Source organism: Ursus americanus, chromosome 33, assembly GCF_024610735.1.
Source record: "Ursus americanus isolate L20-20 chromosome 33, mUrsAme1.1.p, whole genome shotgun sequence".
NCBI classification, from domain to species: Eukaryota; Metazoa; Chordata; class Mammalia; order Carnivora; family Ursidae; genus Ursus; species Ursus americanus.
This window is the reverse complement of record NC_142159.1, coordinates 1,084,655-1,097,991: the sequence shown is the minus strand read 5'-3', so window position 1 is coordinate 1,097,991 and position 13,337 is coordinate 1,084,655. Positions and strand designations below refer to the sequence as shown.

At 42.7% G+C, this 13,337-nt stretch overlaps 1 protein-coding gene across 20 annotated transcripts in view; it reads left to right on the top strand.

Annotated features, from left to right (window-relative positions):
* MACF1 (microtubule actin crosslinking factor 1) overlaps positions 1–13,337 on the top strand; it is a 329,876-nt gene that overhangs the window by 204,252 nt on the left and 112,287 nt on the right. For 15 of the 20 annotated variants that reach the window (XM_087858406.1, XM_087858409.1, XM_087858396.1 and 12 more), the window contains 4 exons: positions 1,164–1,299; positions 4,836–10,277; positions 10,814–10,963; positions 13,051–13,266. In XM_087858406.1, the coding sequence (XP_087714532.1) occupies positions 1,164–1,299; positions 4,836–10,277; positions 10,814–10,963; positions 13,051–13,266 (5,944 nt within the window). The remainder of the gene's footprint in view (positions 1–1,163; positions 1,300–4,835; positions 10,278–10,813; positions 10,964–13,050; positions 13,267–13,337) is intronic. The other 5 variants (XM_087858408.1, XM_087858405.1, XM_087858407.1 and 2 more) reach the window with 1 other exon arrangement.

Below are 13,337 nucleotides of genomic sequence, written 5' to 3'. Positions count from 1 at the left end.
GTTAAGGAAAGCTTGGGAAAGCTCAGTAAGTTGATGGGTAGTTGTAATATATTCTCAAGAATAATATAGAATGAGATGAGGAAGATGTGAAATTCACCAGATTCAAGATCATGGTTACTTCTAGGGAGAAAGGTAAAGAACGGGGTTGGTGACAAATGTACATTGGACTTTGAATATATCTGTAATGCCTTATTTCTATGGAAAGGATCTAAAGTTGGGACACTGGGTGGCTCAGTTGGTTGAGGGTCTGACACCTGGTTTCAGCTCTGGTCATGATCTCAGAGCCGTGAGATAGAGCCCTACGTCTGGCTCCATGCTTAGCAGGGAGTCTGCTTGAGATTCTCTCTCTCTTTCTCCCTCCCCCCCCCCCCCAGCTCTCTCTTAAACAAATAAATTTAAAAAAAAGAAAGAAAGAAGAGGACCTAGGGGTGCCTGGGTGGCTCAGTTGGTTAAGCATCTGCCTTCAGCTCAGGTCATGATCCCAGGGTTCTGGGATCAAGCCCACGTCAGAATCCTTGCTTAGCAGGGAGCCCGCTTTTCCCTTTCCCTCTGCACCCCCTTCCCTGCTCATACTCTCTCTCACTCTTTTTTAAATCTTAAAAAGAAAGATCTAAAGTAAATATGGTACAATATCAAAATTTGGTCAAGTCGGGTAGTGGATAAATGAGAGTTCATTTATTTTCTCTTTTGTCTGTTTAAAATATTTTATTTTGAAAAGAGAAGTGGTATAAGAGTAAAGAAACATAACTGGAAAAGTAGGGTTATAATCAGAAGTTACTGTCAGACAGTAGATTCTTGAAATTTAAAAGTTCAGAGGTAGAATAATTTTAGATAATGGCAGGATCTGAGTTTGCCTTGTGTGAGTGCAGTTCAAGTGGAGTAGAGGCCATTTGGATCGGAGGCTGTTTGCATTGAGAAGGTTGCAGGACTACAGCATAGGCTGTTAGACAGTTGGTGACATGAATCATAACTTGATTGAGATAGACAGGAATATGAGGCAGATGTCAGTGTTCAGTGGATATGGAAGAGTAACCAGATGATCCATAGTTAACAGGGACACAGAAGAATGCCATCTTAGGGGGAGAAATCATGATTTTGAAGCAATAGAGGAGAGTTTGGAGAAAGGTTTTTCTCTAAAAGAGCTTTAATGCTTCCTCTTCCAGGCTCTCAGAAAAAGAGAAGGAACAAATATCTGAGCAGGTGAATGCCCTGAATAAGGCTTACCATGACCTCTGTGATGGTTCAGCAAACCAGCTCCAGCAACTTCAGAGCCAGTTGGCCCAGCAGACAGAACAAAAGGTACTTTTAGTTTCTTTCTCCAAATGGGAAGGGTACCTTTCGAATGGTAAGAAAGCAGCTTTGCTGTTTGAGAATCATGTTCACTAGCTCTCCATGACCAGTGTGATTTAATTTTTAACCGCACCATAGCAGCCATTTGTCTCGTGTTTCTTTACTGGGGTTCCATGATGTATTGGTCAGTCAAGAATACTAGAAGGCACTCATGGCTAACTCTATAGACCCTCTTTCAGCATTTCTGTTGTCTGCCATTTTGTGGCAGACCACAGTTGAGAACATAAGTCCTATATTATGTCTGATCACAGGGCAGCAAGATTACTCCTTCATGGCATTGTCACTCAAAAGTTGATAGCCAGGAGTCCTGAGTATTGGAAAGAAAAAGCCATGTCCTCTTCCCCCTTACTTTTTTCGTATCTACTAAATAAATGAGAAATGTTCATTTCCAAGCAAACTGGTGGATTAGCTGTACTGACTGAGACGCTGGTTCCCCTTACCCATAGTCATCCCATCATGTGACATCTTTACCAGTTCCCACTCATGTTCACTTCCTGGACCATATGAAAATTGTCAAGTTCCTCCTGATTGTCCTGAGTTCTTCCTGGATACTTGCGTGTATATGTAAACTTACCATATTATATACATGTGTCTTTGGGATATATATGTGTGTTTGCCTGCTTATTTCCTATGTTGTGAAGCAATGGCCAACATATGTGGGGCAGGTCAAAGTTTGAGATCATGTGGTTATCAGATTTGGTCTAGATGATGCTCAAAATGATATTCAGACAAAACATGCTTTGACTCTGGTCCTTGGATATGAAATTGGTGCATCAGGAGCTAGAGTTGTAAAGACCGCAAGACAGAACCAGCTGAGGTTTATTTGGGAATAGATTTCCAAAAGGATGTGCTGGTTCAGCATTCTCTATGTAAGGTAGCCCACTTCTAATGGCTTATTGCTTCACCATATAAGGGAGTGTGTGACAAGTTTTAACAATTGCTTGCTGAGAACACCCAGTTCTCATTTTGAAAGGTTAAAAAAAGGGGAGAAAAAAAGAGCCAAGCTGCCGAGCACCACTACATTGAGCATGATGTGTCCCTGGTACTGTTCGTGTGTTTCATGTGAAGCATTGTTCTGGTTAACTGACATCCTTGCTTACAAGTTTCACTAACCCTTTGGAGTTTAAGCACAAATGCACAAAAGGGAAAAGAGGACGACCTGTTTGGGGTTCTTTTTTGCAAAAAAAACAAACAGTCGCATGCTGGACGCTAACCCCAAGCTTACACTGTGTGTGCGATGCGGCTGAGCTGCTCCGTAAGGCTCTCTCTCTGTCTGCCCAAGGCGTGCCGCGACTCTGGTAAGTAGAAGCCTTTTACGTTTCCCTTCCTCCCCTCCCTCTGTCTCGCTCTGCTTGTTTAGGTCAGAATGCCCATGTTCGGTGGGACTGAACTGGATTTCGCTGGATTATTTCCCAGCTCAGTGCTTCCTGCCTGTCCTTCAATAAAGAGAACACTGGAGGGAACAGCATGTAGTCTTTTCTTTTTGTCTAGCAATTGGCCAGACTCCAGGTCTTTCTTCAATATGAGCATCTCTGAGACTCGAGGAATCTCACAGAAGAAATTAGAAGTTCTCAAAAGAATCTTTTCCTCTGTCATCTTGTCTGGTTCTGAACAGTCTTGGCAAGGATTTTATAAAAGGGATTATTTATATATCTCGAAGAGTCATATGCCAGTGCAATTTTCCCTCCGGTTTTTGCAGAACAGGCGCCTGGTAGATTCGCGTAACATACATTTGCTTTACACAAGGTGAACTACTTTCTAGGTCCGAGCACAGAAGGGGGGTGGGGAACAACACATAATATTTTAAGTACTGTGGAGAAGTCTATCTATTACTCCATTATTTGAACAAATAAAGTGAGTTAGGGATGTGAACCAATGTGTTCCCTCATTTGCCTTCCATTCTTTGTCTCTTAGAGCGTGCAACTAATTGAATTTGAAATCCTTGGTGTGTATGTCTTTAAAATCTAGGGCCAAGTAGCTTAAGACTTTTAAGGATTTCCTTACTATTTACCAATTTATTCATGAACTCAGCAAATGGTCGTTGAACTGCTGGAACTGTTCCTGGGGCACTGAATGGGTAACGTACCCGCTCCAGAGCCTGCTCTCGCTGAGACCGAGTGAGACGCGCTATCTCGGCAGCAGGGAAGTGACTGGCAGTTGCTATACCATCACCCTTCATGGATAAGTTCGAGAGTTACGTTTAAGAGTTAAATAAGAATCAGAAAGTAATACCGACCGAAGAGGGACAGACAGAATCTTCTATAGAAAATAATGAACATGAACAAGAAGAGGTAGAAAGTTGAGAGTAAAGAAAGTGTTTTAAGTGGCAAAACACCTGAAGGATTTAGTTTCCGAATACCATCATTCTGTGATAAAAGGCTTTAAAATAAGAAGTCTTTTAGGAGGTGATTTTAGGTTTTCTTTGCAAGGGTAACTTCGGCAATGTATAAGATTTGCCTTATTTCCTGGACTTAGGACCTAACTCCTGTGTATGATACTGACCTATCCTTCATGCTCTTCTGGATCCGATGGGGGAGGCAGGGTAATAACACAAGACTGAGAGTCAGACCTTGATTTGATTCTGGAACTCACTTGTTTTCTAACGCTGGACAAGTTACCTAATAACCTCGCTGTACTTTATTTTCTCATCTGGAAACTAAAGATTAAAATAACCGCTTTCATAGGATTGTTGCGAGGATTAAGTATCGATGCTCAGTGCATATATTAAGTGCCCCACAAATGATAGCTGTAAGCATAGTGCTTGTACTACCCTGTATAGCCTGGACTAGAAGAAACGTTGCGGGTGGTTCCAGAGGCAGAAGTCCCCAGTCTTCCTTCCTTGACTTGCTACTTCCAGTTCCCAGAACTGATTTAACTCGGGGCCATTGGCTTGGGAGGTGCTAATAATGGCCACTGACTATGACTGCCCCCGTTGTAAAGCAGCTGCTTGAGGACTATACACTGGGCTGTTTACAGAGATGCACAGCTGTTGTGTGGCTGCTGGCCTGCTTGAATCTTTCTTCTAATCCTGTGAACTGGTCCTGCTGAACTCATTAGCACAGAAGTACTATTTCAAGAGTCTTCTTCATGGGTTGCAACATTGAGAAGTTGCTATATAGAGTTGACTTCTCACTTCTGGGGAACTGGTATATTTCTAGAAGAACCTTTGTGGTGATTTAGTCTTAGAAATAGTTGACCTTTCACTTTCACTGCTTGCTACTTTGTAGAGCTTGTCACTCAGATATGCTTAATGCTACCATCTGTCAAGTAATCTGAACTTCTGGCCATGTTCAACATCTGCAGTTTAGACAAATTCTTTCTTAGTATTAATGCTGCCAGGCTTTAGAGTGTTTCTTACACATTGGGGCTCATCCCAGGCTGGGTTTTTCTTGTGGTCAGAATTTGATATACTATAGTTCTTTGAATGAGTCCTTTTAATAGTTGGGCTTCTCTGATTCAGTTTTCTTTTTCCTTTTTTTTTTTAGGGTTGCAGAGCAGTTGCTGGGGTGATTGACCTAGGCACAGTGGAGATATTTCCCATCTTCAAAGCCATGCAGAAGGGCCTCATTGACCAAGATACGGGCCTTGTGCTCCTGGAATCCCAGGTTATCATGTCTGGCCTCATTGCCCCTGAGACCAGCGAAAAGCTCTCTCTGGAGGAAGGTCTAGCCAGAAACCTCATTAATCCCCAGATGTACCAGCATTTCCAAGAGCTACAGGATGCCCTGTCCTTAATAAGCAGGCTTACTGAGAATAAAGGTCTTCTTTCTGTGGTGGAAGCAATTGAAAAGAAAATGATCAATGAGAGAGTTGGGCTGAAAGTCTTAGAAGCTCACCTGGCAACTGGAGGTTTCAGTCTCCCCCCTAATAAAAGCTGCATTAACCTAGAGGAGGCTTTTCACCAAGGCCTCATTTCTGCAAGGCTTCACTCAGTGTTAGAGTCTTACCTGAAATCATCCAAGAATCTGATAGATCCCAACACAGCTGAGAAAATCAGTTTGCTGGATCTGATGCAGAGATGTATTGTCCACCAGGACTCAGGGTTGAAACTGCTGCCTGTCAAGCAATTGGCAGGGGGAATGGTGAGCTTGAAATCAGGCCGGAAGGTTAGCATTTTCCGTGCAGTTCAGGAAGGCCTAATAGACAGACAGGTCACTGTCCGGCTGCTGGAAGCTCAGCTTTTTGCTGGTGGCATAGTGGATCCAAGAACAGGACACAGACTTACTGTGGAAGAGGCTGTAAGACATAATTTGATTGACCAAGATATGGCCTGTGCTATTCTCATAAGGCAGCTTCAGACAGGAGGCATCATAGACACCGTCACAGGGCATAGGCTGACAATAGATGAAGCAGTGAGCAATGACCTCGTAGCTGCTAAGATTGCCCTTGTGATTCTGGAGTCCCTTTGGTCATTCATGGGGTTGCTGTGGCCTGAATCTGGAGAGATCCTTCCAATCACAGATGCCCTAGAACAAGGTATTGTGTCTACTGAACTAGCTCATAAAATCCTTAGTGGCCGACAGCATATTAAAGCTCTGTTTCTACCAGCAAGCACAGAGGTTTGGTCCTGGAAAAAAGCAGTAGAAGATGGTATGTTGGACAAAGATCTTGTCAATAACTTAAAATCAATTTGCATACCTGATGTGATGCCCCACATGCAATTAGCAGATTCTTCAGAACGAAGCAAATTGAACATTAATCCTGGAGCAGTGGGTCTACCACGGAGCCAGAGCCAAACGGAGGGCCTAGTAAGCCCTAGCGAGAAGCTGTTGTTTCAGTTGATGACTCATAGCTATATCGATGTGCGGGATGGACAGAGGCTGCTCCTTTTAGACAACGAGCTCTTAGAGACACTGACAGCAAGAGGTGAATATCAAGCAAGTCCTCCAGAAGCGTTGGAAGTTGGGCATCAGAGACTAGAAACTCCCGAGGAATTACAAGAATCTGTAAATGTCAAAAGCACAGAAACTTTCTGTGATGGGCTGAATGTGAGGCCACGTGAGTTCCAGGGTTCTTTTCCGAATGAAGAATATCCCAAACGGGCAGATTGCGCTGAAGCGAAAGGCAAAACGACCACTGTAGAAATTGAAGCTTCCCCCATGGAGAACCCTGAGAGGGACCTATTTGTGGGAGAACAAAAAGTGAGAGTTCCAGATGTTGATACTTTGATGGTCCCAGATAAAGGCAAATCAGAGTTAAAAGGGCACTTGCTAGGCAACAAAAAGGAAGAACTAACAGGAATATCTACCAGAGAAAACATTAGCAGGGGACTTCTTACGGTACCCACTGAGGAAGCTGAAGATGTGACCTTGGTGGTGAGCAAAGACCCATTTCCTGTTGAGACCCTGAAGGAAGAATGGCGGACTCCCAGAAAGACTTCCTTTCTGTGTCAGACAGAACGAGCAGACACACTTGAAATTGAAATTCCAGGTGAAACTGGAAGTCCGCTCATAAAACCCCCGAGCAAAAAGTCACAATTTCAGGTAAAGAAAACTCTAGATTTAGAATCAGAGCTAAAGTCTGAAAATGACATGAATATTCATACTCTAGACAAAAAGAAAAGCTTAAATAAAACATTTTCGGGTAGGGATGACCATAAACAAAATCCAGAAGGACACGACACTGTAGGCGGTAGTGTGATAACGTTAGAAAAGACAAACGTGGAAGACAATGGTCATGAAACCTCCCTGTCATGTAGTCGTCCTTCAGAATTGCTCCAGGAAGCTACCTTAAATACATTGTCTGCACAATTACTAGATGGTGGTATCATTCACGAGCAAACAGGTCAGAAGCTCTTATTAAATGAAGCAATAGCCCGAGGTATTGTGCCTAGTCACACTGCTGTGAAACTTATGGGAAAACTGAACATGTTTCGGGGCTTCTTTGACCCTCAGACCTGCGAGTCTTTGACCACTGAAGAAGTCATTGATGAAGGTCTGATGGATGAGAAATTATTGCATAATGTCCTCAAGGCAGACAAAGCTATAAGTGGCGTCTTAGACCCCCGTACCCACACACTCTGCTCTGTGAAGGAAGCAGTTTCAGTTGGACTTCTTGACACACAAACAGCCTCCAGAATTTTAGAGGGGCAGGTGGTGACTGGTGGAATTGTTGACCTAAAACGAGGCAAAAAGGTTTCGGTAACTTTGGCTTCAAATCTTGGCTTGGTGGACAGTGCTGACCAGACAGAGCTTATAAATCTGGAGAAAGCTTCCAAAGGCAGGGATGCTGAGAAAACAGTTAGGGAAAGATTTGTTAGCTTACAAATGGAAACGACTGGAATTATGGACCCTGATAGCAAAACTCCTTTAACAATCATGCAGTCCATTGACAGAGGACTTCTGGAGAGAGAGGAGGCTGTTCGGTTATTGACTAAGCAGGTGGTAGATGGAGGTATCATTCACCATATATCTGGAATGAGACTTTCTGTTGATAACGCCTTTGAACATGGCATCATTGATGAAGATTTAGCCAAGCAACTCAAAAAAGTTGAGAACTTAAGCCTCTATCAGTTTTTTCATCCTGAAACCAAGGAAACTATTACCCTTCCTAAAGCCATAAAATTAGATCTTGTTACCCCACAGTTGAAAAGAGAAATCCAAGAAATTCAGGCTCGGACTGGACACTTTGTAGATCTCATTTCTGGCCAGAGATTGACCTTGGCAGAAGCTGAAAAAGAAGGACTGTTAACTAATAAAGCAATATTGTCTTCAGGAATGATGCATGGGATTGTAGATCCTGAAAATTACAGAATTGTTCCTTATTCAGAATTAGTAAAGAAATGTAAGATTGATATCGAATCTGGACAGAGATACCTAGAAGTAATTCCCTTCTCAGACATTAAAGATGAAGCAAGTGACAAAGTGCTTACATTGCCCCAAGCAACTCAGCTTGGAAAAGTGGACTTTGTATCTACACTGAAGGTTCTGGAAGCTCAGGCAAATAATGGGGGAATCATAGATACTGCCACAGGGAAAAGACTAACATTGGCATCAGCTTTGGAACAGAAATTAGTAGATGAAAACATGGTAAAAATTATTGCATCTCATCAGGTATTAAATGGAGGAATTGTTGACATATTTAATGATCAGAGAGTGACTGTAAAGGAAGCTGTTGAGAAAGGATTTATCAGCCCTGAACTGGCAACTATGATCCAGGCAGATACTTCAGAGTCCTGCCATCACGGGGCTCAGACTAAAAAGCAAGGTGGGATTGAAGTATGTGAAACAGAGAAGGAATTTCTAAGAAAGGAAATGTTAGTTGCTTGTAATCGGACTGCTGGAATGAGTTATGGTAAAGGAGCAAGTGAGAAATTATTTGAGATTGGAAGTCAGTCTGCACAAGGAAAAGTTAAAACAAGGGTTTCTGACAGAGGCCAGGACAAAAAGAGCAGGGAAATGTCATTAAAGGAATTGGAATGCAAGGATCAAGATATAAGAACTTCTCCAGATGCTGAAGAATCTGTCAGTATCATAATTCCTGGTGATCCTAAAGATACATCATTGGGCCAAGGTTCAGTGACACTCTCTCACTCGGAAATTCGTGATTTTAAACTCAAAGAGGCGACTAGTGATGACATGGAAAAAAACACAAATGAAGTGCAGAAAAACATAGAGGCCCAAATGGAAATTACTTCTCATATGAAATGGTCTATATCGAGTCCAGCCCCTAAAGAAATAAGAGAAAGCCAAGAAAGAATTATTTCAGAAGGACAAGAATCAGATTATGAAACTTGCAAATTGCTGAGTGAACAGGTTATGCAGAAACCAATGACTACCAGGGAGAAAAAGAAGAGGGAGAAGAGGGAGATGATTATAGAAGAAGGTGTCAAAACACGCAAACCAGTTCTTTCTGAAGAAAAGTTGAATCAAGAAACCACCATTAGAGCTGACCAGGCATCCAGTGTAGAGGGTCCACCTGTGGAAATAACCGTTAATGAAAAAGGAGAAGAAGCTGATAGAGAGCTAGGATTTTCTATCATTTGTCAAGCTGAAAACTCTTCCCCAATGATACCCAAAGGAATTTCGGTAAATGAGGATGTTTTAACATTCTTCAAACCTAATCAGGTCAGTGAAGGAGAAGTAAAAAATTTAAGCCTCTCCTTAACTTTAAAACCAGAAGAAAATTTATCTCAAATTACTGGTGGGGCCCAGAGTGAACCATTCTCTTCTACAACCCCAAGACCTGAAGGATTATATTACCAGGAATCAGTTGGAAAAGCCCAAGTTGCAGGCAGATCCCAAATTTCTGAATCAAACAAACCTTTCCAGGGAACTGTCAGACCAGAGACCACCTCTTGTCAAGATTCCTGTGTTACTTTTAAGACCAAAGAAACCAAAGATCTGATTTGCTCATCTAATGAATATAAAGAAAGATCATACCAGGAAGTACCTTTTGACTCAACAAGAACTCTTAAATTAGGAGAAACAACAGTTTCTACAGTAGAAGCAAAAGAAGTCAGTTATCTGGAATTCTCAGACAGAAAGGACTTTCATCGTCAGGACAGCAAAAGTGATAGTGAAATTTGTGGAATTCTCACATCTAAAATAATAGCAACTCAGGAAATGACTGGAGAGCAATTTCTAGAAATGTCAGACCCTAGAGTTACAGGTGTAGAAGCAGTGTCTTCTGAAGGCATGGTGTCTCAGGGTGTTCCCAGAGTCTTAGCGTCCCTTCCTCCAGAGAAACTGTTCAAAGATGTGTCTCCAAAAGAGAGTGCAGGGCAACAGGATGCCACCGTTAGTCCCACTATTCCAGAGATTAGTGAAGAAAAGCCAGTGCCGCTCGTACAGCCTACAGTGAAGGTGGATAAGACACCACTGGAGAAGCTCAGAGAAAGTCCTCGTGATGAACAGACTCCCTTTGTGACTACAGCTGGGGGAAGGGGAAATGAAGGTGTAAACTCACAGCCCTCCAGAACAACTAAAGTAAGTTTCCCCGTGGTGTATTTGTATATGTATTTTAGATATAACTAGTGTAATGCTTAAACTCTTGACTGGATACTGAGTTTACGTATGTACAGTTGTGTGCATACATACAGTTTCAGGGGACTAGATGATTCCCTAAGGTATAACTTAGTTTACCATCATCTGTTTGTTACACAGTTGTTAGAAAATTAGGCAGAATGTCTTTCTGAAATTTGCAAAGGCTTTAAGTTAGAAGCTAACACTGGAGCTAATATGAAATAGCAGAGTGATAGTACCTGTAGTCGGAATACCTTTTGGAAGTTTTGCTACAATGATGTTTATAGATTGATAATTGTGAGCCTCTCCTGAGGAAGTTAATAAAATCACTTTTTTGTCTATTGACTTGAGGCAACATAGACGCATAGCATGTTTTATTTCATCCCACCCTATGTGTAGTAAAAATTCCTATTTGTCTATCAATAAGACCCAGCCTGCTTTTAAAAGCAGACTTAAAGGTGAATGTCTGATCTGAGTGAGTTTTCTTTTTGGCCCTACAGAATGTATTTAACCGACAACTCTGTCTAGAATATGATGAGAAGCTGGTATCCTACCTCTCTCTGTTACGTGACATTGAAATGAGGACCAAACAGATTCAGCCTCTGGACATAAACCTGGCAGAGCTACAGGACCTGCTGGGTCAGGCCAAGGTGGGTTCCCAGAGACTCCCTGCAGGCCCACCAGCTTGGAGGGAGTAGAGAGTATTCAGGAAGAAAAACATATTCAGGGGCTCCTGGATGGCTTAGTCAGTTAAGCAGTCTGCCTCTTGATCTCAGCTCAGATCTTGATCTCAGAGTAGTGAGTTCAAGCTCCATATTGGGCCCAGCATGGAGCTGCTTAAAAAAAATTATTGGGGTGCCTGAGTGGCTCAGATGGTTACGCATCTGCCTTTGGCTCAGGTCATGATCTCCAGGTCCTGGGATCGAGTCCCACGTCAGGCTCCCAGCTCAGCAGGGAGTCTGCTTCTCCCTCTCCCTCTCCCCCTGCTTGTGCTGTCTCTGTCTCTCTCCCTCAAATGAATAAATAAAAATATTTTTAAAAATTATTTTAAAAAAAGAAAGGCAGGGGTGCCTGGGTGGCACAGTCGTTAAGCGTCTGCCTTCGGCTCAGGGCGTGATCCTGGAGTTCCGGGATCAAGCCTCACATCAGGCTCCTCCGCTGGAAGCCTGCTTCTTCCTCTCCCACTCCCCCTGCTTGTGTTCCCTCTCTCACTGGCTGTCTGTCTCTGTCAAATAAGTAAATAAAATCTTTAAAAAAAAAAAAAAAAAGGCAAAGACCACCACCATTTAAGGGACCAAAAAAAAAAAAAAAAAAAAAAACCAGATTAAAAAAACTGGAGATCTCTGAAGAACATCAGGAAACTCTGGTCTCACAAAAACCAAAGCAGAAGAGACTCAAGGGAGGAGTTGCAGCAGGAGTAAATACAGTAGGGAGACTGAGTGAGGACTAAAAGGGAGATTTAGTGCCCATAGTCATGGGTAACCTTAATAAGAATAGTTTCAGTGGAGTCATAGGATACAAATGAGGTTTCGGTGAGAGCAAATGGGAGGTTGGAAGGTGGGAGCAGTTAATGTAAATCATTCTTTCCAGAAGCTTGGTGGTGCAGGCAAGCAGAGAGGTAGGACACTAGCTGGAGGAAATGTACTGAAAGAAGAATGTTTTGAGTGGATTTTGGGGCCAACGAGGAGGAACCAATAAAAAAGGAGAACTTGAAGTTAGGGGAGAGAAGAAATGATAATGGATGGCATGAGGTTCCTGGGGACATAAATTAGACAGCTTGAGTGGCTTGAGTGGGAGGAAGAGGAGCTCTTTTCCTCAACTGAAGTTAAGACTTGTCATAGGATTGGAGTCACAGTGAGGACAGACTGTAGAGGCTAAGCAGTTCTCTCAATATCTGGAGTGTGGCCTTGGGTAGGGCAGCAGAAGGGCAGGTGAAGATGATGTCCAGAACTGCCAACTTTCCCACTGCTTATTTCTGAGGCTTTAAGTTAGAAACTAACACTGGAGCTAAGGCTGAGGCCTTTGCTGAGGCTCAGAATATTGTAGACTAGCTGAGTTGGGAAGGCTGGGTTGGGATATTTTTCTATTTTTTCCTTCTGCCCCCTTGGAATTTGGAGTGGAAAAGTCTTTTTTTTTTTTTTTAAAGATTTTATTTATTTATAAGCATATGAACAGAGGGAGGGGCAGAGGGAGAGGGAGAAGCAGACTCCCCACTGAGTGCAGAGCCCAACACGGGGCTTGATCCCAGGACCCTGAGATCATGACCTGAGCTGAAATCAGACGCTTAACCGACTGAGCCACCCAGGAACCCAGGAAGAGTCGTTCTTTTGTTTGACTTATATTGTGTCACGTTATATAATGCAGAATGACACTCTTGAAAGAGGCAGCAAGTTGTATTGGAAGGTGCACTACACTGACTCAGGAAACCTGAATCCAGGTCCTTGCTCCAATGCTGAGGTGGGTGACCTCAGACAAAAATAAAATAAAAAATAATATTTTCAAACGCCGACGCATTGCTTCGGTAAATCCAGAATAATAATGTCTATTCTGCCTACCTCGAGGATTAGTGATTCAAGAATTGTGAGAACCAAAAAACGAATGAACATGCATAAAAACATTTCATAAGCTGTAAAGCAGGTGTCAGCATGAGGCGACAGGAAACTGTGTTCACAGCTGATTCTTAAATAGCAAGAATTCTAGTCTTGATTTTGGAGGTAACTCCACTTTATCCCCCCAGGTATTAGACAGGGAGCTAAAGGATCTGTCCACGTTGGTGAATCAGGAATTAGAATGCGTGAATCAGATTATCATCAGCCAGCCTCAAGAAGTCCCTGCTCAACTGCTGAAGGCTCTAGAGAAAGATGCCAAGAATCTTCAAAAGTCCCTCAGCTCTGTGAGTGACACCTGGAATTCCAGACTACTCCACCTCCAGAGTGCTGCGGAAGTAAAAAAGGTTGCTTCTTGTTTTTATTCACGAAGGCTCGCAAAGTCTGGGCGGACTTGAAGATTTTCATCAGCTAATTT